At 41.1% G+C, this 25,949-nt stretch overlaps 1 protein-coding gene across 1 annotated transcript in view; it reads right to left on the reverse strand.

The window, feature by feature from the left end:
• The window catches only part of LOC137631053 (titin homolog), a 129,715-nt gene extending 104,343 nt beyond the window's left edge, over positions 1-25,372 (reverse strand). Inside the window, exons 1-3 of the mRNA XM_068362644.1 lie at positions 25,130-25,372; positions 21,160-21,231; positions 20,804-20,912 (exon numbers count right to left, since the gene is read on the reverse strand). Coding sequence (XP_068218745.1) covers positions 20,804-20,912; positions 21,160-21,231; positions 25,130-25,273 — 325 coding nt within the window. The 5' untranslated portion in view covers positions 25,274-25,372. The remainder of the gene's footprint in view (positions 1-20,803; positions 20,913-21,159; positions 21,232-25,129) is intronic.
• Between the last annotated feature and the right edge of the window lie 577 nt (positions 25,373-25,949).

Consider the following 25,949-nt stretch of genomic DNA (forward strand, 5'->3'; position numbering starts at 1 on the left):
TTGTTGTTTGTGGATGATGCTGTACTGGTTGCAGACACAGAAGAGAAGCTTGGCCGATTAGTGACAGAATTTGGAAGTGTGTGTGTGTGAGAGAAGGAAGTTAAGAGTTAATGTGGGAAAGAGTAAGGTTATGAGATGTACGAGAAGGGAAGGTGGTGGAAGGTGGTGCAAGGTTGAATGTCTCGTTGAATGGAGAGTTACTTGAGGAAGTGGATCAGTTTAAGTACTTGGGGTCTGTTGTTGCAGCAAATGGTGGAGTGGAAGCAGATGTATGTCAGAGAGTGAATGAAGGTTGCAGTGTTGGGGGCAGTTAAGGGAATAGTAATAAATAGAGGGTTGGGCATGAATGTAAAAAGAGTTCTATATGAGAAAGTGATTGTACCAACTGTGATGTATGGATCGGAGTTGTGGGGAATGAAAGTGATGGAGAGACAGAAATTGAATGTGTTTGAGATGAAGTGTCTAAGGAGTATGGCTGGTGTATCTCGAGTAGATAGGGTTAGGAACGAAGTGGTGAGAGTGAAAACGGGTGTAAGAAATGAGTTAGCACCTAGAGTGGATATGAATGTGTTGAGGTGGTTTGGCCATGTTGAGAGAATGGAAAATGGCTGTCTGCTAAAGAAGGTGATGAATGCAAGAGTTGATGGGAGAAGTACAAGAGGAAGGCCAAGATTTGGGTGGATGGATGGAGTGAAGAAAGCTCTGGGCGATAGGAGGATAGATGTGAGAGAGGCAAGAGAGCGTGCTAGAAATAGGAATGAATGGCGAGCGATTGTGACGCAGTTCCGGTAGGCCCTGCTGCTGCCTCCGATGCCTTAGATGACCACGGAAGTAGCAGCAGTAGGTGATTCAGCATTATGAAGCTTCATCTGTGGTGGATAATGTGGGAGGGTGGGCTGTGGCACCCTAGCAGTACCAGCTGAACTCGGTTGAGTCCCTTGTTAGGCTGGAGGAACGTAGAGAGTAGAGGTCCCCTTTTTTGTTTTGTTTCTTTTGTTGATGTCGGCTACCCGCCAAAATTGGGGGAAGTGCCTTGGTATATGTATGTATGTATTATAACGTTCTTTCGTATACGATAGGGCCTCGGTGGTATCACTCGTAGCCGTGGTCCCCACTCGAGTTAGGCTAGCCTAACCCATTTAGTATACGTCAGTAACGTTAATCCCATTGTTTAACCTCTAGTATCGTTTCTATTAATTCGGTCGGGGATATATATATCCCCTAGAATTATTGGTATAATCCGATACGCTTCTCTTTTAGAATAAAAGAAGATAAACCTTTCTTACCCCGAGTGCCGCCATCCCAGGCGGCAACCCTATCTTCCGTCATCGCCAACGAGTAGTTAACTCCGGCTTGGTATGGATAGTGTTTTACTGTCGATCTTCTTTGCCGGTGAGTATCCCGGCTTTGAAGTACGACAGTAACTTAGGGTGTATTGTCTTGTAGCCGACATTGTCATCAACAGAGGAATCGTTGTTCCCCTGCCTGCTATGATGTTGTCGGCAAAGAAAGCTAGGCTTCCCTAGTCTACAACCGAAAGTGGACGGCATAATTGCCGCCTCCTTTCTCCCTTGTGGACTAAAAGACATGTCTTATATCCGGCAATGTCACCGGCAGGGGAATTTTTCTTCCCCTGCCGCCCACGACGGCGCCGGTATAGGAAGCTAGGCTTCCTTGATTTACAGCCAAAAGTAGATGACATACTTGCCGTCACCTTTCTCCTCTGTAAAATATAAGACCCTTTCCCTTCCCCTTCTGTCCTTTAGTGCAGGCCTAGCCATCACAAATGTCCTTTGGCCGGTATTCTACAATCATCCGCGCTTGCCGGGCTGTCCTTTAGTGCCGTCCTAGCCGTCACAAATGTCCTTTGGCCGGTATTCTACAATCATCTCCGCTTGCCGGGCTGACTGGGTTACCGGCCGGGTTCCTACAAACGGCGGTTAGGTTACCGCATCGACCAACTCCCTAACGGAAATAAAGCTTTGGGAAAGGTTGAGACGGCCCTGACGGATGTCGGCAGGAAACCCATTACAGTGGAACCTCTACATAAGAACGTATCTACATCTGAATTTTCCAACATCCGAAGTAAAATTCAAGCAATTTTTCGACTCTACACCCGAAGTAAGCAATTTTCGTCGTACAGTACCGGTTGTATCCGAATTTTTCGACACGCGAAGTAAAATTCGAACACGTTCCTACTCTACACCCGAATTTTTTTTCGACACCTGAAGTAAACAATACCCGTACGCGTAGATGGTACTCATAGCGCCGGATGTATTTTTTTATTTCCGCCGATAGAAGGCAGCACTTCAACCTCGGAGGGACACTCAATTAGCGTGGCTTGGGTCATTCCTCTGTTCTCGTCGGCTTCGTGTGGTTGTGCCCTGTGCGTTCTGCTATCAACTATTTTAATCGTGATTTTTTACGTTCATCCTTTTACGGTATTTTACGTAAAGCATGGGTCCTAAAAGGCTTAGTTTCGCAAGTGGTAGTGGTAGGGGTGAGAAAAGGAAGAAGGAAATGCTTTCTTTAGAAGTAAAGCAAGAAATTATTGAAAAGCATGAGCGTGGAGTCCGCATGAGTGAACTTGCAAAAGAATATGGCCGAAATATGTCGACGATCTCGACAATCTTGAAACAGAAAGAAGCCATTAAAGCAGTGAAACCTTCTAAGGGGATCACCATCATTTCAAAACGTTGTAGCCCTATCATAGAAGAGATGGAACGACTTCTGCTAATCTGGATCAAGGACAGAGAGATTGTTGGCGACACCATCACCGAGACTATCATCTGCGAGAAGGCGCACGCCATCTTCACTGTTTTGGAAGAAGATGCCCAGTCGAACCTACATCACCGCCGAAGAGAAGAAATTGCCTGGGCATAAGCCAATGAAGGATCGGTTGACTCTTGCCCTATGTGCCAACGCTAGCGGGGACTTTAAAGTCAACCCCTTAGTGGTTTACCATTCTGAGAACCCTAGGGCCTTTAAGGCACACAACGTCGATAAGGACCAGCTTCATGTTTTCTGGCGATCCAACTCGAAGGCGTGGGTCAATAGGCAGTTCTTTGTCCAATGGGTTAACCAAGTTTTCGGTCCTTCTGTGAAGAAGTATCTTCATGAGCAGGAATTGCCTTTAGAGTGCCTGCTATGCCTTGACAATGCACCCGCTCACCCCCCCGGACTTGAAGATGATATCTTCGATGAATTTAAGTTCATAAAGGTGCTGTATCTTCCACCGAATACCACCTCTATCCTCCAGCCCATAGACCAGCAAGTCATCTCGAATTTAAAGAAGCTCTACACCAAGCACCTATTCAAGCAGTGCTCTAATGTCACGCAAAGCACAAACTTAACTTTGCATGAATTTTGGAAAAGCCACTTTAACATCGTGCACTGCTTGAAGATCATAGATCAGGCTTGGGTGGGAGTAACTCGACGGACACTGAATTCTGCCTGGAAGAAGCTGTGGCCTGATGCAGTTTCTCCCCGAGATTTCGAGGGCTTTGACCCCGAACCTGATCCCGTGGTGGGTGCAGCGGAAGACGTAGAGGAAATCGTCTCCCTTGGCAAGTCCATGGGTCTGGAGGTCGACGCAGATGACATCACGGAACTCGTCGCCGAACATCACGACGAACTTACCACAGAGGAGCTCAAGGAACTCCATGCTATGTCTGAGCACATGAGTGATGACGAGGAAGGGATCGAGGAGGTAGAACATGTGTTAGGTTCGGCGCAAATAAAAGAGATATTAGGAAAATATCAAGACGTGGTCAACTTCATCGACAAATACCCTCCAAAATAATTGCAGGTTTGTCGTGTAGTTGCGCAGTTCGATGGTGTTTTCCTAACTTATTATCGAAACATTCTGAAAAGCCGTACCAAGCAACTTTCTATCGATAGCTTCTTTAAAAAAACTAAAAAGCAAACTCGTGATGAAGAGGAAGGAAGTGGTTCAAAGAAAACGGCAAAGAGTGAAGAGAAAAAAATTCAATCAATTTTAAGTGGAGATAGTGAAAGTGATTAAAATTAATCATCAAAAAGAAAAAAAGAAAATGTAAAAAAAAAAATATAAAATATAAAAATAAAAAAAAATAAATAAGCTAAGTTAGGTTAAAGTTCACTTAGTGTAAGTTGGAATAAGTTACGGTAGTGTACGTTTATTGTAGTCACCCTCTCTACCTCCTCGCCACCCGTCCATCTCCTCTCTGCGTAGCAAGACCAATACCTGCGCTGGACTTTCTAAGGTAAAGTGACGCTAAAAACCCGTTTCTTATTTATTATTTCTTGATAATTATTCTTTTTTACATGTCTATTATCTAATTTAGAGTGCATATTGTCATGTGTATTTGTGTGTAGTAATTTATTAAGGAGTTATCATAGGTTTTTGGGCTCAACCACGGATTAATCCTATTTCAATGTATTCTTATGGGAAAATTAGTTTCTACATCCGAACATTTTCAACATCCGAAGTCGGTTGTGGAACGGATTAAATTCGTATGTAGAGGTACCACTGTATACTGTTGAGAATTCTTCAGTCCTCTTTTGGACTGCCACCCACAAATCTTGTGACCGGCAGTACAGCCGGCAACAGAATTTGTGGCAGGATGGAAGCTAGAATCAGTGTATTCCTCCCCTTCCATTAGAATTCCTATTCCGGAAGAAGGCTGTAGAAGGCAGTAGCTCCCTACACCCCTAATTATTGTACTAAACTATAATAATACGGAGTCCTCCTTCCCATCCTTTCCGGCACTAGCCTAACCCCGGTAGTATACCGGTAAAACTACAGTATATGACAATAGTGTAGCTAGTATTCCCGCAGTATAATAATACAGCAGTTAGAAAACTACAGTATACAATGATACAGTAGTATAAATCTTTCCAACATACTCTGTGTCTCCTTTCACAGTCTACTGCTGAGACCAAATAAAATGTTGAGGTGAAGTATTCCTTCAACATCCTGATGAATCTTAGATCATCGGGATACTGATTATTACCGTGCAGTATTAATATTTTACAAGTGGAGGAGTTAGTGTACATATTCACTGACTCCGGCTCTACGTACGAGTTATTCCACTCTATTTTCCCGAATAAGGAAATTGAAAATATTAATAATGACGGAGGTCACAGCAATTGCCTGGAGAGGAAACACAGATGTGTGTCTTTCCTACTTCTTTTCTAGCTTACTATCCTAAGCTATTAAAAATAATAGTAAGAAATACTACTGTTAAGCATGTGTACATGTATTTATATCAATGATATAAACAACTGAGTACTCATTTCCCCTTTTTCTCCCCTACAAGAGGAGCCAATGGTGAAGGGTACAGTTGTGTTCTGCAACCACAAGAGAAAGAACTTTGTGGGCCTACGATGTACAGGTTTCATGGCCCCTGCAGCATCGTATCTGGATCCATGAGGTACTGGGACCCGTATTTTAAGCATATATTATTATCAATCATATAAACAACCTAGTACTCATTCACCCTTTTCTTCCCTACTGGAGGAGCCAATGGCAAAGTGTACAATTGTGTTCTGCAACCACAAGAGTAAGAACTTTTGTGGGCATACGATGTACAGGTTTTATACCTCTGCTGCATCGTATCTGGATCCCTGAGGTTCTGGGACCCGAAAGGTTGCTCCAATCGCTTGACCTTGCTGACCAACGGCTTTGTAAAAGATATCCCTGACACTACGGAGTCAAGGGATACAGCAAGGGAAACCCATCAAAGGTCAGTATGAGGCTTCCAGAAGAACTCTCGACGTTTGTGCCTCAGGCACAGGTCCAGCCTCCCTCTATCCAACGGACAGTGGACGCGGATATCAACAAGGCACTGTAGGTCAGGTGTGTCCGTTGACACCAGACAGGACCTACTGCAAGAAGGCCCTGAATAAGGAGTGGTTCAACCACCCACGGAGGAAGAAGGATCCGTTTCGACGGTGACTGAGGTCCCTCAGCTCACTGTGCTGGCATATCAACCTATGCCATCAACCTCTTCAGCCCCAACTCCCCAACTGGCTAGACAGGTCGGCAGGAGCGAAACGCTCCTAGAGTCGATCCAGCAGATGCTGACACTGTTCCGGAAGGAACATGAGGAGAATAGGCAAGATCTCAAAGAGATGAAGAGAAGAGGTACAGGGAAGGAAACGCACTGGTGCTTCCAGGGGCTCCGCTAAGCCCCTTAAAATATCTGACCTCCCTCACTGCTCCGAACCAACCCTGGAGGTAGACGGAACACATGCCCATGTTGAATGGCAAGCTTTATATCTCCGAGAAGTTGGGGTCCAATCCCCTTGAAGAGCTTCAATTCTGGCCAGCTTTCAGTGTACCCAGATTGCTACGTGAGACTGCGAGATGAACCTACATCCCGCGAGGAGACTATACTGAAGGAAGTCTTGTCCTCGAACATGAAAAGCCAAAAGCCATCCTTACCAAGACCCAGAAAGGGGCCAGATATACTAACTCCAAAGTCTCAGCATTGAGCAAGAAGCACCAAACCTTCATTGCTTCTTCTTCCAGAGCCTTCCCCCTTTCGGGGAAAGCCCTAGACTGTGTCATGAGAGCAGTCGAAGAGGGTAAACCCTGCCCAATCCTAGAGAAATGCAAACCATTATCTCTAGCCTGCGAGAAGTGGAAAGAGGTACATCTAACCTTCTCCATCTCGAAGTTGGTTACGGAGATAGCAGGCCAGCAGTTTAATGAGAACCTTCCAAAGTCTTGCCGCCTCCTGGTCTCATCAGAACTGCTTGGAAATGTGTGCAGGCCTTTAATAACGCCCCACCCTTGTGATGGATTTGTAGGCTTTTCTCAGGTCAAAAAAATGACCTGTAGAGATCATGTGTTTACCGCAACAACGGTGAAACACGAATCCAGAAAACTGATTTCATCATGTATCTGGGGCGAAGACCCTTTCTCACAGGAAGTGGTCCAAGAAGTCATTGCCAAAGCCACCACGGAGAATAGGAACCTTCTCCAAAAGCGGGGCATGTCCTCAAAGAGGAAATCGTCATTAGAACTGCACAATTTCCAACAGTGACCATGACCACGGTGCCTGAAATGGTAGCCCAGCCATAAACCACCTTCCCGATAGACTTTCACCAGCTGGTAGCCAGTCACCTGTGTTTAATTCAGGCTTTGAAAGGCACTCGACCACCTTTCGGCCCTACAAAGGTAAGGGCCTAAAAAGAGGATCCTCCGGAAACCCCCCGAGGGTGGAGGAGGATGCGGTCACGGAAACATGTCCTCAGGAATCTCTAAACAATGAGAGGTTCCAGGTAGGAGGCAGACTTTCGGGATCGTTGGACCTTCGATCCCTGGGTCCACAGCCAAATTATGAATGGACTTGGTTGGAAATGGAACAAAAATCCACCCCACTTTTCCAAAATTCCTCCAACACTCCAACACTCATCAAAATTCCAGGGAAGGCTGTTTTCTGTTCCCAAGAAAGACTCGGACAAACCCAGAGTCATTCTAGACTTGTCTCCACTCAACAAGTTCATCGAGAACAACAAGTTCCGGATACTTGCATTGCAGCACATAAGGACCTTTCTACCAAAAAGGGGCATATACAGTCTCAATAGACCTGGCAGATGCTTACTGGCACCTACCAGTCAGTCGCCCCCTCTCCTCCTACCTAGGATTCAAGCTACAGAAGACAAAATTTGTTTTCACAGCCATGCCCTTTAGACTAAACAGAGCCCCAAAAGGTATTTACAAAGCTTGCGGACACGATCGTCCAGCACCTACGCTCTGAAGGAGTACAAGTATTAGCATACCTGGACGATTGGCTGGTACGGGCAGCATCCAAGACTACTTGTCTGCAAGCGGCCGGAAAGGTGATCCAGTTCCTGGAACACCTGGGCTTCAAGATCAATCGCCAGAAGTCTCGCCTTTCTCCAGCTCACAAGTTTCAATCGATAGGAATCCATGGGAACTTGCAGTCACATCACCTCTCCATTCTATTAAAGAAGAGGAGAGAAATAGCGGCATCTGTCAAGAGAAGAATCCAACACAAGAGGATTTCAAGACGCCAACAGGAAAGAGTACTGGGCTCTCTCCAGTTCACAGTAGTGACAGACCAGGTGCTAGAAGCAAAGCCAAAGGATGCGTCAGGAGTCCGGAGAAGATACGCATCAAACGCTAGAGATCAACAAGGTTGACACCGACCCGATTGCGCACGCTATTAAGGACCCACCCTTTTTCCTTAAAATGACCCCACCCAAACTACTCTATCTGCGGCCTTTCCTGCTTACATGCAACAAGGAATGATGGGTCGTAGCATTACAGGGAGGGGGTCCACCGGGTACCTCGATAACGGCTCCCCTCCATTCACCACTCTTCCCCCTCACAGAGTAAAATCTATTTGGGGTGAAGATTGCTATGTGTCGTATAAAGAAATACGTCCTCTGATATTATGCGATATCCTTGAAGTTATATTAAGGATACTCGCGCCAGGAGTTAGAATTCTGGAGACCTATGGTTAATTCTATGGGAGTATCACTGTACCTAAATATCCCTTAGAAAGCTGCCTGAAGGAACCTTCCATCAGGACGACATGGCTATCTCGACCAAAAATAGATATTTCGCTTTGCTCAAAGTCCGTTTTATCAGGTGAAGACAGTTAAAAGAATCTCTTGAAAGATTCAATAATGACACTAAAATCAAGACAGAAGACATGCACTACACTAGTGGATGTGCATTCAATTGATGTTCAGTACCACAAGACCTGCTGAACTAAACATGTTTTCTCTAGAAAGGAAGAAGCCAGCAGAAGCAAAATAGGCCAAAAAGAACCTTTGTTACAGCACCAACCCCACTTGACAAATTTGAAAATCATTTGTATTTTTCCGAACTATACAAACCCTGAGATCTTAATTATGGATATATTACTTTGGCAAAAGCTAAAATTAGCCATAACCTTTTAATCGAGGAATAAAAACCTGCTGCCATGCTCAAACACACACACACTGGTTATATGATGTCACTTTTGGCAGCAGGAACAAAGGGGAATAGGTGCTGGAAGGCCAAGGGGAATAGGTGCTGGAAGGCCAATTTGAGTAAAGAGCTCACGGTGTGTAGTTGGGAAAAGTACAAATTTCTTCCTAACTTGTCATTTGTTCCAACATTTAATACAAACCCTTTCATGCTTTACTATGAAGACTCACCCTTAGGCGGATGGAAGTCCTATCCCAACTGGCTGGGAATTTGACCCAAAGTGTGACACTCTGCTTCTACAAGCATAATCGTAAGAGCGTAAAAGAGGCAACCTAGAAAATCATGAACTCTCGAATGTGTGCGAGAGTTGACGGTTTGGGTAACCAGTATGAATGCGTGTGAACTAATCACTGTGTTTTCACCAGGTAATGATTCTTGGTGTGTTACAATACGCTTACTTACATTTCCCGAATCCCCCTCGCTGGATGGACAGGGACATAAATATATTTCACATATCAGGTTACACAATGGATATGGTTGTTACCTGCAGATAGCAGAGGACCGCTTGCAAAGCTTCACAGTTGCTATGCCACAAGAGAGGGGATAAACTGAAGGACAAAGGGGTCAATCATTCTACCATTCATTCCAGACAATCCCAGGTAATGTCTACCCTCAACCAACTGCTACTTGTCTTACATGGGAGCTGAGGCATCTTAAACTACATATGCAGCCAACACAAGATTTACGGAGAAGATATCCAGGTTGATGTAGGTTACACGTCTGGCAAGTAGTGGGCTGTGAAGGTCGTCTAACGATTCCAATTACCCGCTTGAAGTAGTTGCACCACAGAGAAGTTCTTTTTAAATGCTAGGAACAAACTTATGCCCCTAACATCATGAGCTCTGCATCTACAACCTTGTGAAGGAGAGTCTGGCTTCAAGACCCGATATATGACCTTTCGAATCCAAGAGATCCTATTCTTGGCGACTCTCCTCTTGACCAGTTCGTTTAGGATAGCTCCTCAGAGCTCTCACAGGACACAGTAACAAATGATCTGGGTCATCAGTTACAGTACGGAGACTTTCAATCTAAAAGGGCACAAACTTAGGGTCCGATACAGCTGGATTCTGAGTCTTATCAGTAAAATCAGGAACAAAGTTGCGTGTTACCTGCCATCACTCCCATGAATGGGCTATGTCGTAAGTAAGATAATGCAACGTGCTAACCCTTTGGGCAAAAGCCATGGCGAGAAGGAAGAAGTCTCGAGCGTCAAGTTGCGAACTGATGAATAATGTAGCCCTTCGTATGGTACACGAACTACATTCCAAGGAAATGATCTGACTACCAGCTGAGAGCAGGTAAACTTTAAACTCCATATGAGTCACAATTCCATCGAGGAGGAAATGTTAACTCTGTTCAGTTCACAGGCAAGGCTCAAGGCTAAGCTGTAACCTTTCACCACTGAGACTGAGCAGAGTTTTCCTCCCGGAGATACAAGAACTTCGCTATCTTAGGGATAGTGGCGTCGAGAGGAGCACAACCCCTACTACGGCACCAACCACTAAAGATTGCCCACTTTGCTTGGCAGACGGCATTAGATGACCTCTGGATATTCTTTTCACCAATGCTTGTGGAAAGCCTTTCTTCGAGATGATATACTGGATAACCTCCGAGAGTGAAGTCATAGCGAGGCCACTCCCTTCTGGTATATCTTTAGATGCGGTTTACTTCTGAAGATTTGGAAGTGGAGGGAGTTCCCTCAGCCCCTCTGAGAGCAGATGTAGAAGGCCTGGGAACCATTCTGCATGTGGCCACATTAGAGCAATGAGTGTCATCGAGAGTTATTAGATGCCCCTACTCTGTTCATAAGCCTACTTACTAGGCAGAAGCGAGGAACAAATAGATGTCTTGGGTGTCCCATTGATGTTAAATGTCATCTTGATAAGTTGCCTGGAGATCAGGTACTGGCAAGCAATACACCGGAATTTTCCAGTTGGGAGACGTGGCAAACCCCACAAAGTCAGAACTTTGTTGGCTATCTGAGGGAGCAAAGACCACTCGGAGCCAACTACTATAGTCTTCCTGCTCAGATTGTCTGCCAGGATGTTTTTCTTGCCCCCGGAATGAAACGAGCTAATAGGACTACCGAGTTGTCTTCTGTTCATCTTTATATCTCTAAAGCCAGGTGGCAAAACTGCTGAGAAAAGGCACCTACTTGCATGTTTATGTGTGCTACTGCTGTGGTGTTATCGCTCGTCAGCATCATGGAGTGGCTTTTGCTTGAGAGCTAGGAAAGCTGCTTTCAATTCCACTGATAATCATACTTGGACCACAGTCCGGAGGCCGTGTGCTGCAACAGATGAGGCCCCCACCCTTCTTTTGATGCGTCTGTGAAGAACGTCAAATCTGGGAAAGGAGAGAGAATGTTTACTCCCCCTGAGGAGATTGGTGTATTGCCCCACCAAGTCAGGTTTCTCTTTTTCTCTGGCCATACCAGAAGCTGAAGGTTCAGAGTATCATTGTGCCGAAACCAGATGCAAAGACAGCCAATGGGCACCAGAAGTTTCAGATAAGTCAGGTGCCCTAAGAGACAAGGCCACAGGTGTGCTGGTAATGTCTCACATCAGAAAGAGGCATGCCACTCACTTTAGCCTCTTTATTCTGCTATTTACCAGTTCATGCGACGGTTGCAGAAAGGACTTTGAGACTTGATATGATCCCCAGATTATAATAAAACTGGGTGTAGGAGAAGGGTTTCAACAGAGTCTGCTAGAATCAGTCAATCATTTATATAATTAACAGACGAATGCCGTTCTTATGAGCCTGGGTTGACACTGGGGGGTTATGGACAGGCCAAAGCACAGCACCTTCAATTGGTATATTCTCTTGCTCGGGATGATTGTTAAGTATTTCCTTAAAGATGAATGGATTGGGATCTGGAAGTACACATCCTTCAGATCCAGTTTCATCATAAAGTTCTTTGGTCTTATGACATGTCTGACCGTCTCCAACTTGAACAAAGTTCATTGGACAAATCCGTTCAGGACAGAGAAATCGATAACTGGTCTCCAGCCTCCAGACGCCTTTTCTACAAGACAGAGTAAACTGTAGAAGCCTAGAGACCTATCTAAAACCTCTTGAAGTGTATTCCTTTAACATGGTCTGAACTTTGGTCCGAGTAGGGGTACGACATTGCTGGATGAGGAGTTAAAGGAGGGAGAGGGGGAATGAATGGGACATGGTCACCCACATGGAGGACAGAGACAATCCAAAGAATTGGCTCCGTGTGCCATCCATCTCTGTCAATTGCGTTGAAGGCATCCTTCCACTGGTGGATGGGTATGATTGGTACCCCGTAGTAAAAGCAACCATGTCTTCTTCCTCTACCTCTTCTATGAAAATGGCTGATTGGGGCCTTGCTTCCTAAAGGTGGACTCCTTAGTAGAATTAGAACCTCTCTTATGGCCTTGGCAGTTAACTAAAGAAATTCTCTGCGAGGGAGGTGCCAAGAAGTGAAGGCGTGATGCCATCGCCCTATGGAGAAGTGTGTCTTTACTCACCTTCATCCAGGGCTAAGCATCAGCGTCGATGTCTTCCACATTAAAGATGGAAGGACCCTGCATCAGCATGTTGCAAAGCTTGGGAATTTCAATCCTTGGAATATTATTATCATTATTACTAGCTAAGCTATAACCCTGGTTGGAAAAGCAGGATGCTATAAGCCCAGGGGCTCCAACGGGAAAAAAAGCCCAGTGAGGAAAGGAAACGAGAAAAAATAAAATATTTTAAGAACAGTAACATGAAAATAAATATTTCCTGTATAAACCATAAAAACTTAACAAGAGGAAGAGAAATTAGAGAGAATAGAGTGCCCGAGTGTACCCTCAAGCAAGAGAACTCTAACCCAAGACAGTGGAAGACCATGGTACAGAGGTTATGGCATTACCCAAGAATAGAGAACAATGATTTGATTTTGGAGTGTCTTTCTCCTTGAAGAACTTCTTGCCCTAGCTAAAGAGTCTCTACTACCCTTACCAAGAGGAAAGTAACCACTGAACCAATTGCAGTGCAGTAGTTAACCACTTGGTTGATGAAGAATTGTTTAGTGTTGTCAGGTGTATGAGGACAAAGGAGAATCTGTAAAGAATAGGCCAGACTATTCGGTGTATGTGAAGGATCCAATGTAGTGCTGTCTCGCCAGCCAAAGGCCCACATAACTCTCTTGCTGTAGTATCTCAATGGGTGGCTGGTGTCCTGGCCAATCTACTATCTACAATGCCCCTGAATTTTGAAACGACAGAGTTTCACCCTTTCAAAGTCAAGTTAAATGACTCTGGTTCTGCTCGTCAGGGAAGTCCTTGATGCCAAAGAGGTAACCAACGGAGCCTAATCAGTAGTCTATCCTAAAAACAGCTTGCAAAGAACACTTAACAACCCCCTCCAAGTTCGCAGCCTACTCCGCCGAGAATATTACTGGTAGTGCTGCCAACCTTAGGTCACAGAATGAGTGAGAGCAAAAATCGCCAAATCTAATGGTAAAGATGCAGAATCGTCATCTATGATCTCATAGTACTATACCACTTCTGCTTGATATACGGAAGGGGCAGTAAGCGAGACGAGTTCACTGATCTGAGTGAGAGATAATCTTGCCACCAGGGCAAAGGCCCTCTTACTGGTCTCCTTCACCACCCTAGACCAGGGTAAGGCTACCCTAGTCTCAGAAGGTTTGTGGGTCTCGTAAAGGAGATCCATCATCATCTCCTCCTATGCCTATTGACGCAAAGGGCCTCGGTTAGATTTCGCCAAAAGAAAATAAAAAAAAGGAAATCCAATACCATGTCCTTTCCCTCCAGCGTAACATAGGCAGGATCACCAAAGGAGATGATCATCTTTATGCAGGAGAGGCCTTGGAAGAAGGCATAATCAGCCTCCTCCTGCGGTAAAGGCAAGATCTTTGGACTGGTGGACATGGGCAGCACATCGTCAGAAGGATCAGACCCATCATCGAGAGGATCATCCAGTCACAATCTCACACACACAGGAGCCCTGGCTGGGTAAAGGTCATCTACTCATGTCCTTTGCTAGGGGGTTGAGACTTAGATGGGAGACCAACGCTCCTCCGGTCTAGTTGAGGATGGTACTGAACCACAAATGCCATTCCGAGGATCTAGATTCTAATTTTTTGAAGGGCTGTTCTTAAGTGTCTTCGTATCCTTCCTCTGTGTGGGGGAACCAGGGAGTAAGCTACTAGCTCTGAGGGAGGAGCAATTAGTTCAGTAAGAACATTCTCTACTAGAGATAGACAGTAATTGTCCGAGAACGACTTAAGCCTCCTGGTTCTAGGATGCAGAATACTTCATTCACTGGGAAAGCGTGACCTGCTGTTGCCTTCTTACGCAGCTTGATTGGGATGATACCCAATCTATACCATTCTGGATAGAGACCAGAATGAAAGGTCATAAGAGTCCAAATATTTTTGATGCTAGGACAACTACTCTTAAGGGAAAAAAAGGGCGTGGAGTAATAGGGGAGGAACCTGCCTTAAGGAGACTGTCCACTATTAAGTTTGACATAGCTTTAAAAAGACAAAAGGCGTTTTATTGTTTCTATGTGTGCAGAAACATATCGTACATGCTTTCCAAAAGTTTCAACCAATTACTTTTACAAACAATGAAGATAAAGCAGTCCTGAATGATGACGTCATCCTTACTGCGTCGTATGCATGACTGAGTTTGACAATCGTCTTTGTGTGTTTATTTTTACATATATGTAGCATTTTTTCACCTATCTTTCGAAATCTCGTACGTCTGGCAGAGATGGAAGACATTGGTAGAGGGTAGGTGAACGTAAACTATGATCTATGAGAAGATCAGCCAGAGTTTCCAAAGACGTGTAGAAGTTACGATGCATGTATTTGTTTACTTATAGTTCGTATGTACATTGTGTTTTCTCAACGTCCTCATGAACTTTACAGCACAGCCAATGTTATCTAAGGTAAAAGAAAGAAAGCAGAGACCAACAACAAAGATCCAAGAAGACAGGGAAACATGAAAGAGTACCAAGCTAAAACATTCTAAATAAAAGTCTGGCAACAATTAGAGGCTGCTGGCAACTCATGACACCCTTACAACAAGTGCATTAGTAAACTTAGGTTTAAATACCTCATTTAGGGAGCCTTTATGTAGGAATAAACAAATAAAGTACAAAGTAAGGTTATCATAATAATGTTATCTTGGTTTAAAGAAAAAAAAAATTATAGCAAATCTTTGGGAGCTCATAACTCAAAAACATAATCATTCACACCTAGGTATTGAAAAGACGTTTTGGTTAATAAAAATCCCACTATTTTATATAACAGAAATTTTATTTTATTTTTTATTTTTTTTCACGATTATTTTATGTCTAGACGAAGAAAATAAAGAAAAAAATCATTAAAAAAAAAGAAATAAGAAGACAGAAAATATGTCAGACAGAATTATTCTATTTATATAGAAATTTTGATGGTATGATTTTCAATAAAATTGGTGTCATTAATAAAGAAAAATGTACTTAAAATTTTATAAAAAAAATCATGATTTTTTGCTAATAAATTAAAAATTTTTGATCAAATGACTTGAAATTTTCATATCATGAAGCTATTATGTCTAAACCTATATAGAAAATGTGTATTTTGAATCCTTAGAGAAAAAAAAAATGCAGGACATAGCAGACGGTCCCCTTAAGGCAGAACTCCAATACCTTGAGTACAAAGGTGGATTGGTAGTCCCAGAGATCTGACACTTCAAGATGAATACGGGGAGTACCCGAACGAGGCACTACAAGAGGAACAAGAGCTACTCCAGAGACTGCATGCTTAACAGCCTTAATTAACTCCACAAGCCAAGTAGCGTCCTTCATGAACAAAGGAATGGCCGCTGAGGTGCTGTGAAAGTGAAGGTGCTTGAAGTCCTCTCTGGGCCAACCCAATGCAGGACAGGTACAAACAGATGTAGCGTGCACACAAGCAAAATCTGGCAGACGTAAGGACGAGCGTGTATGCATCACCAAAGTCATATTGTACATATAAGAGTACACGCTTTGCTAATATTCAGTGGTTGGGGGCTTAACACTGACCAAAATCTCTTGCAAAACTAGGGTCTGTGCATTCATGCAGCTCCATTAGGGTACATGTGTTCACATAACAGAGAAACACTTGTCAGCACTCACACACGAGGTTGGCGAGTAACCTTGCATGTTCCTACTAAAGGAGGCCTGTGCTTGGATGATGACGAGCAAGGCTGAAAAGGCTTTCCTGTGTCAGGAACAGCATCCTCTTCCTTAGAAGGGGAGGAAGCCCATCAGCAAAGGTCCCAAAAGGTCTAGGACTGAGAACAGTCTTCCACACCATTGTCATCTTGCTCCGAAGAACTGGAACAAGGCACCAACAAATTGAACCCTTCAGACCCCCCCCCCCCCCCCCCCCCCCCGGGCAAACTCAAGAGAGGAGGGCCTCGCTCGTAAACGAGATATGTGCTCAACAGAAAGTGGATATGTGAGATGCTTCTTATGCGTCGAGACCTTGGAGCACTGTGCGATCTCAGGTTGAGGGTGCACAGCATAATAAGCAAGCTCAGAAGTCTGACTGTTGTCAGCTTCCAGGATCACCTGACTGGTGGGAACTGTAAGGAGCAACTGCTCATATGGGAGAGCAGCTTCGTTGGATACTACGGCTAATTGTAAGAGAAGCTCTAGAGGGTCAACCACCCCAGTCTTAGTGGGGAAGACCATGGTCAACCATTGTGGAGGCAGGTGTGCACTCCTGCTGTGCACCTTACTGTAGAACCTCCAAAAGCCGTTCCTTATAGGGGGAGACCCATAATCTTGAAGGATGGAACAGATAGAGGTTTCCGTACAGCAGTGAGCAACACTACTTTGATAAGGCAAGAATCCTCCGGTCCAAGGGTCAGTCGGTCATCAATCTTACTCGATCGTCCTCCAGAGCAGAACGAACAAGAGACAATGGAGAGGGAATCAAATGCCGGAGAAAGAAGTTGGAACTACTTCCCCTTCAAGGAAGACACCAAAGGAGAAGAATCCCCTTTAGAATTCTTTCATCGTATACCAAACCACACTGGAAGGAAGATAATTCCGAACATCCAGCACAAGGACTCTCCTGCAAGCAGGACGAAGGGAATGAGGATCTGTCTCCTGAGCCAACATGAAAGTGCCACATGGGCAACCATCATGTCAGCATTCCTTCAAAACGCAGACAGTCCATAAAAGACAAGAATTAAGTAAATATTCAGTTTATTTGAAAGGGATAAAGAGCCAAAAGCAAACGTGATCACACAACTGGTGTGTGTGTGCGGAGTGGCTGACCTACCCACTATAACTAGTAGTGGCAGGCTGTTATAGCTCACTTAAAAGTTTATAGCTGATTTCAGCTTTCGCCAAAGTAACATATCCATAGTAAAGAGCAAAATGGTTTGTATTAAGTGTTGGAAAATCACCAAGCATACCTACCTTTCGGAGGATATAAAACCCACATATGTCAATATGCTTGGTGCAGAAGGCTTGCAAAATCCCGTACCTACATTCGATAGAAAGTCTTTTCATACATAGAGTAAAGTAAACCCTTGCTTATTTCAAATAAAATCTATTTACTGTGTTGTAATGTATACTATACCCAGCATACATTAGTCCTAATTTACAAACAAATGTTTCAGTATTGTACACTGTGGCATCAAAAATGGATTGCATCAGAATTGGTTTAAAAACGTAGGTTATGGTAGGTTATTTTATTGTTTACTATACTTTTACATTTAGAGTAAAATGTACTGTACTATTAAAAAAAAAAAAAAGGAAAGAGAGAGAGAGTGTGTGTGTGTCACCTCAACTCAGCTGATCGACTTATTCCGTCAGACAAGACGAACCAAAACAGTAATAATGGCGGCCTCCTTTGGTCTAACGACAGCAAATCAAGTACTGTAATCTGAATCTTACTTAATACTGCCAAAACATTCATACAGTAAATAAATACCATAAGTTTCTAGCAGAGAATTCGATAAAGAAAATATAAAATACTGTAACCTTCTTTAATAAAACATGGTGTAAACACTACGGTAGTATCTATTCAAACGTTGTTTGTATGCATGGTCATTTGTACATTTCTATTTTGATGATGACATACTTTACCATATCATATACAGTAATGTAAGGTGATAAAGTCAGTCAAACATCATTTCTAATAACCTGATATTGATTTCATTTGAAAGGGAAAAAGGGAACTACAGTAGAGTATTTGTCGACTTCTGAAAATCGTAGGCGATATGCATACCCTAGGCCAAAAAATTAACTCTAAGGGTACTTGACAGTAACACTTTACAAACAATTCAAGCTACAAACAGTTTCTTGATCCCCACTGTGTTTGTTGGTTGAGGACTGTCTGTACTCTTGCTTTCCAACCAATGATTGAAGCTAGACTTGAAACAACAACGGCAATAACAACATTAATAATTATACTGTACTGTAATTCATGAATAATAGCATGAGATTAAAATCAGCTCATTATTATTTCGGTATAAATGCATTAAAAAGTAATACAGAGAAAACTTTACAAAACCTGATGCATTGAGCTTTTTTAATACTCTACATTTCTAAAATAAATATTTATGTGGATTTCCTTCCTTAATATTGTTATAATAATATGCCGCAAAACACATACACAAAGCGAGTTGTTACAAAATGTATTCTGCATTGCAAAATAATTAGCATAGCTTTCGGGATTTTTGCATTGAATAACGAGGCTTTCGGTCTTATACGCAAATATATATAGCGGTTATAAACAGGAAAGGCTGGAATGAAAGAAATTTTAAAGAAAACTTCAGCTTCCAAAAGAAAGGAACAAGTGTACTCTAAGACAGCAGAAATCCAATTGAAGTTATAGTGAGCTACCAGGAACACAAGTTGTCTCCTTACCCTCAGGATATAGGAATATGGTGGTGTCATAAGTAAGAAATCAAAATACCTACATCAATAATTGTACCAGATTTCATCTTTTCAAACATCATTCTATTACAATACAATATGAAAATTTTCTCCTTAAATTTATCAATAACTTTTTAAGTTCTGTAGTATCCATGTACTACAACTTCCAAAAGTAATTTTTTATGTGTAATTCGAAAAATGGCTAAATCAACGGAATGAAGCACACTGCCTGATAACCTATCATCTCGGTAAGGTTGGTAAGCGTGGTTACCCATCATCCGCACTAGTTATTTTTGTGCCGCCGACAAATTTACTGTAGCAAGCGCTACTTATTTACTGTGTTATCACAACCGCGTCAAATATATCTACATAATATTTCATTAGGAAAATAAAGTAAAATACTACGCAAGATCATATATAGCATCCACTCCCCAAAAATCAGGCCCAACCACTTTTTTTTCTCCACATGCAACAAGTGTCAAATAACATTGTCTGGTGTGTCAGCTTTAGTACATAACTACACCACACGAGTTATTAACAGAAAACCCGCAATTGGAATTTTGTATGGTCACGCATGTTTTAATATTGCATAGAACACTGTACGTACACATCCACTCAAAATTTCTCATCATACAGCAGAAATATCTGATGACAAGCCACAATATAAATGAAAGATGCTGGATTAGGAATTTTGGGGAAGGGAAAAATAACTCCCTTTCAAAAATGTCCTTTGACATGCTAAACCTACCTGCCGCACGAAATTCCTATGCCTAAAACTCTACAGACATCGACAGTTTCTTTTCCTAATAATGAATTACCTTATGCTACTTATGCTTCCACACAGAATGAACTTGCATAAATCCTACTATAAATAAATACTTTCAAGGTAGAATAATCTCAAACACAATGATGTATTTTTCAGAATTCAAAATAATTCTACTAAATAAATAAAAAAGTACTGTACTGTCATTCTATTGTAACTTACCATTAGTTGTTTAAAATCAATATATCAATAGGTTTCAATGACATTCAGATAAGAGGGAAAAAAGCAAATGGAAAATACTGTGACAGGACATCAAAAAGGAAGGAGGGGGCACAGAAAGTTTGAAAAAAATTCATTTGCAGGAAAGTGGAATGCAAAAATAAAGGATAATTACCATGGAAAAGAAAACAATGGTAAAAATAAATAAAAGATCATTAAGGGTAAACTAGCTTCAGCAAAATAGAACTAAAAAACATGAGATGGGGGGGGAGTAACTTTATAAAAACCATTAGAGACAAAATTGAGAATTGCCAATTGCAACAATTCTTATGACCAATTCTAGTATTTATCAAAATTCAACATTAATAGTAATTTTTCCAGAGTACATGAACTGGTATTTACTATACAGTATGCATACTCAACTTGATCCTAGTAACCAAGTATCATTATAGATTCATATAATACATCCCAAAACAGACAACTCCTTGGATGTCAGAAATTCATATAAAGTATCAAGTTTATCAATGGAAAAACCCTGCACTACATCATCAAAACAGAAATCTTTTGAACTACATTACAAGCTTACAAGCAAAGCTTAAATGCATAAAAAAATCCCTTTCTTTCTTAGAGAAATATTTCCAAACAGATAGAAACATTATTAGGAATTAAATTTAATCAAATCGATTAATTCTCAAGAACAACCATATTAATCACTCATGTGTCATGAGCATCCTTCAACTCAAGATCTCCAATGGGTCAATGCATCCGACACAGTAGAGTAAAACCAGTTCTGTACTGCAGTATAGATAATTTAGTTTAAAAATGCACATTATTTATTGCAATGTAAAGAAGAGGTCATAAGTAATCTTACACTTGTTTGATAAACCTAAAGCTATTTTAGACTTAATGCACATTTCAAAACATACCTCTATACTGTCTTCGTGCTTCAATCTGCTGTTTGTAAAGAACTTGCTGCGATTTAAAGTATTCGCGGATAAGGTCGTTGTCTAAGTTTAAATTAGCATCATTATGGAGCTGAAAGAGAGAAAAATAAATGTCAGTACAGTATTTGGATTTGTAGACTTGAAAAGCAAAATAATAATGAGAGAGAGAGAGAGAGAGAGAGAGAGAGAGAGAGAGAGAGAGAGAGAGAGAGAGAGAGAGAGAGAGAGAGAGGGAGAGAGGGAGGGAGGGAGAGAGGGAGGGAGGGAGAGAGAGAGAGAGAGAGAGAGAGAGAGAGAGAGAGAGAGAGAGAGAGAGAGAGAGAGAGAGAGAGACTTACCCATCTATTTGGAACTTCCTCTTCACTGATGGCAGCCTTAGCTTTACGTTTAGTATTCTCAAACTGCACACACTGTAAGAAAAAAAAAGAACAAAATTTAGTTAATACAAACACTATATACAAAATAATTTCATATAAAAACCTTCCAACATAAAGTTATTTTTCAACACCAAGTTGCCTTACAAAGCAAAACTTTAAACTGCCACACCAATATTATACAAAGGTTAATGGATTCTTTCCAGGGATGAGTTTCACATACTCATTGCATTTAAACACTTAATACTATTGATAAAAATAAAACTCCTTAACTTAATCATCAAATATGATACAACGAGCTGCTGTGAGGATTCTGTATCTCATTTTAACCTATAATGTATTACAGTACTTTAACCATTATAACCTAATGAAGTCATCAAATAATGCTTCTTAAAGACTCATGACTTAAACAAAAGTTGCAATAGACTTTTAAGGCTACCCGCCACTTTGAGTGATAATCATGCACAACTAAACATGAAAACAATTAACTGAAAATTCTCACATTTTCACAATATGAATAGGGTAAAAGAATGAATTTTGTTACATAGTATATTCACACCAATTCAAAAGGATATTGTTCGTCGGTACAATTAATAAAATACTATATCCCTTTGCTTTCCAAACTAACCCTTGAAGTAGTTCTAACATTTCCCACCTGAAAATGTAATGACTGTAAGATTGCATTAGGGAGTATATTAAACTTGAGAAGAGTTTTAATATGACTGCATAAAAAAAGAATAGCATGCTAGTATAGCCAATTGTGCAAGATAAGAAAAATTGTAATAAAATAAAACAATAACTGATATAATTACACAACACCATGATAAATAGATAATGTAACATTACCACTTCGTGAGAAAGTAATCGAACTTACTAGTACAAATAAATATACTTTCGGTCACCTTCAAACGGTTTAGAAAATCATTCTTCAAAAATAAATTACGACTAATGTAAACCAATTATACAATAGTTAGAAAAATAACAATTAAAATACAGTAAAGCAAGTGAAATTGGAACACAGGTGGTGGAAAAAAACTTCAAAACAAGAATGAGATAAAAATAACCTAGCAAAACAGGAAGGAGGAAGAGGAAAAAAATAAAAAAGAGAGAGAGAGAGAGAGAGAGAGAGAGAGAGAGAGAGAGAGAGAGAGAGAGAGAGAATTCCACTTATGCGTAACACATGGTAAGCAAAGCAAGTAAAGTTCTACTAAAAAAAACTATTTTCATTGTTATTAATTGGTCTCTCACAGTCTCCGATTACAGTAGTACCATATAATGCAAAGTTACCCTTTAATATCAAATAATAAATAACATTCCCTATCATCAGAAGAACAACAGTCAAAACAATAAAGCCACAGAATGGTTTTTACAATACTGTAATACCTTAATAAACAAAACAAAACAAAACTATGTTTTTGTGATTGGGAAGTGAGCAATAAAGATATTGTTGGATAGTAACAAATTGTGTCTTTTAAAATCTAAGTTTTGAATGTAAAAATATTAGTAAATTAAATTTAGGAATATATTTTCAACCTAAAGACAAGTGACATGCTTTACAAGAATCAATGCAGTCTTTCTCATCCTTCACAAACTTTAACACAGAGATAAGTATCCAATTGACTGAAATTTTTGAAGTCTTCATTAAAATATCTACAATTCACTTCATAGTTATATCCTGATGCTAGCAGTCTGTCAATTAGCTAACCATTATTCTTAAGGAATAATCTTTATCCATTACTGAAATTATTCAAATAAAAGCTAAAAACCTAGACGTCACAGGCTCTTTAATATCAAGAAAATATGAACCTTGAGATGAAAAAAAAAGTGATTATTATTATTAAATGCTAAGCTACAACCCTAAATGGAAAAGCGGGATGTTATAAGCCCAGGGGCCCAAACACGGAAAACATCTCAGTGAGGAAAGGAAACAAGTTAAAAAATATTTTAAGAACAGACACATTAAAATAAATATTTCCTACATAAACTACACAAACTTTAACAAAAAAGAGGAAGAGAAATTAGGTAGAATAGAGTGCACGAGTGTACCCTCAAGCAAGAGAACTCTAACCCAAGACAGTGGAAGACCATGGTACAGAGGCTATGGCACTACCCAAGACTAGAGAACAATAGTTTGATTTTTGGAGTGACCTGGAAGAGCTGATTACCATAGCTAGAGTCTCTTCTACCCTTACCAAGAGGAAAGTAGCCACTGAATAACCCATTTAACTAATTCTCAAATTGCATGATGATAAAGTTGGCTGGATAACATGCAAACCAAAAAATATTTCACATTCAATTCCATTATATATACATAGCCACTTGACACTAACAAATAATTGCTCATTCAAAATAATAGTAACCAAATTGAATGTCTTCTGTAGGTTCTAGAGTTTTCAAATATGTGGCCACAAGACTAGACAATCTCCCACCAGACATCCGAAGGGCAGAAAAATATAATGGTTTCTAAGAGGAAACTAAAGACTTTCTTGTTTTCTAAGTACTTTGATAATGTAGATTTGACAATAAACACGTAATCTACTGTGTGATACCTTAAAGATCTAAGAATGAGTAAGATAAATTCATGATGTAAGTCCTGTAGGGCATAGGGTTCCCCCATGTTATCCATTATGACCAGAACAACAACTGGACTTATATTATCATATTAGTTTATATTCTTCTCCATTGCACTTGACAACCAATTATATCTTTATACATGCAATGTGACTAAAAAGACAACTGAGAAAATAAAATTATTCAATGAAATTAACTCTTTTTTCCTTTAAAAACCATATATATATATATATATATATATATATATATATATATATATATATATATATATATATATATATATATATATAAGGGTGTGTGTGTGTATTCTAATTGTTAATATTGATAATGAAATTCTACATTTTCAAGTTACATTCCAACCTGCCACCTCCTAACTTCATCACCATATTATGACCATTTGTATACAAAGCTATTGCAACCATGTTTACAAAAAAAATTCAGGTACCGTTAAGCTACGGCAGAGTTGAAGATGTAACCTTAGCCATGACCTAAAGCTGTCAAACCTTTAGTTCTTGGCCAAGGTTAAACTGATATACGTATCTTTTTCCATGTGTTGCTAAGAGGTGGGCATTACAAGACCCTCTTACATTTTTATTATGATTTTAACACGATACCTTGGAACTAGTTACATAAGAACCCACACCCCTCCTACCCTAATACACCAACATCTAAGTATTTGACATCAGGATCCCAAAGGAATTGTTTTATTCATCAATCAGCCTCGTCCCACTATATCATAAAATATTCTGCTGGCCGTGGGATAGGATCTAATCCAAAATTGACGTGTCATCTCATCGACAAATATATACAATAATATTGTCGTTTTCTTCTGCCGTATAAACACGTACTGGCAACCGAGACGTTCCTCCTCCATCCATAACCTATGTAGCTTTTCACCATTTCAACAATGACAGTTATTATGGCGACCGTCTCAGACAAACTTTCTCGTAAACAGTTTTATTCCATTCCGTCACAAAAAGGGAAGGTCTTCCTTACGTTGAGGGGGGTTATAAAGTGGGTAAAACGGACGGTACACGGCATATAATGCAGCCAACTCAGAGGACAAGCCAACGGAATGAGCATAAGATTTGGCAGGGTCTTATTTTCACAGTTCGGCCTGCACCTGATTCTGCGGTCATTTCCCATCAATACAAAACCGGAAGTTGACCACTGAACTTTCCTTTCTTTGTATCTGCACAAGCATCACTGATAAAGGGACCTCCAGACGGGGTGGGGGTCCGTTGAGGAGCATACAATTGGCGATTTCGGGGTGACGAGCGGAAGAATGCTGAACGATATGGAGAGAGAGAGAGGGAGAGAGACCGCAAAGCGACACTGAACACCACAGACTTCACCTACTTACACTTCGCAATCGTTCCACAAGTTCTTTCTTACTGCCTGATTTGGACAGGCCACGACGTTCCAACTCTGCCTTTAATTCCACCACCTTCAGATCTTTTATGGGTCTTACGCCGTCGATGGTCAGGCCCCTGGCTCGGTCGCCCATTTTGCTGCGTAAATTGCAAGACCGTCTCCTGGCCGACACACACTCATTCTTACTCCATTTGCTCAACTGAGAGCCAGCAGACGATAAACAAGTCACCCCATTGGCTCATCTGCCTTCCCGCCGCAACACCAACCAATGGCAGAGCACCTTTCTACTGGCACTCTACTGCTTGCTCCAATCAACAAGGCTCTTAAAAACTCGCAGATAAGGGGCGGAACGATTTCCGAGCATGCGCCGTGCAGTAGCGGTAACTTTAAATTTCTCCTTTGGCTCTATTTAACTTAACAATTAAGTAATTTTAATGACAAAACACCTTACGAACAACATCGTCCACGACACTGAGTTGTCAATACGCATTATGCAAGTAAATACAGGGCTATCGCAAGTAACATTCTGGCAAATATGCTATCATAACCACAATTTAAGGCATCAAGTGAAAACACATACAGTAAAAAATATTTCAGAATGTATTCAATAATAAAAAGGTGGTAGTGGGTGTTCGTCGAAATACGGGATACACCAAATCAAAACACTTAAGTACATGTGAAAGAGCAGAGACGATTAGATGCGTGGCAAACATCTGTCAAAAATCGATCAAATAGCGACCATAAAATGCAACTCTAATCGTGCTTCGTAATTATAACGAGAGCAAAAGGGGCACGAGTTGACTGATTTC

The sequence above is a fragment of the Palaemon carinicauda genome, chromosome 39 (assembly GCF_036898095.1).
Source record: "Palaemon carinicauda isolate YSFRI2023 chromosome 39, ASM3689809v2, whole genome shotgun sequence".
Lineage (NCBI taxonomy): Eukaryota > Metazoa > Arthropoda > Malacostraca > Decapoda > Palaemonidae > Palaemon > Palaemon carinicauda.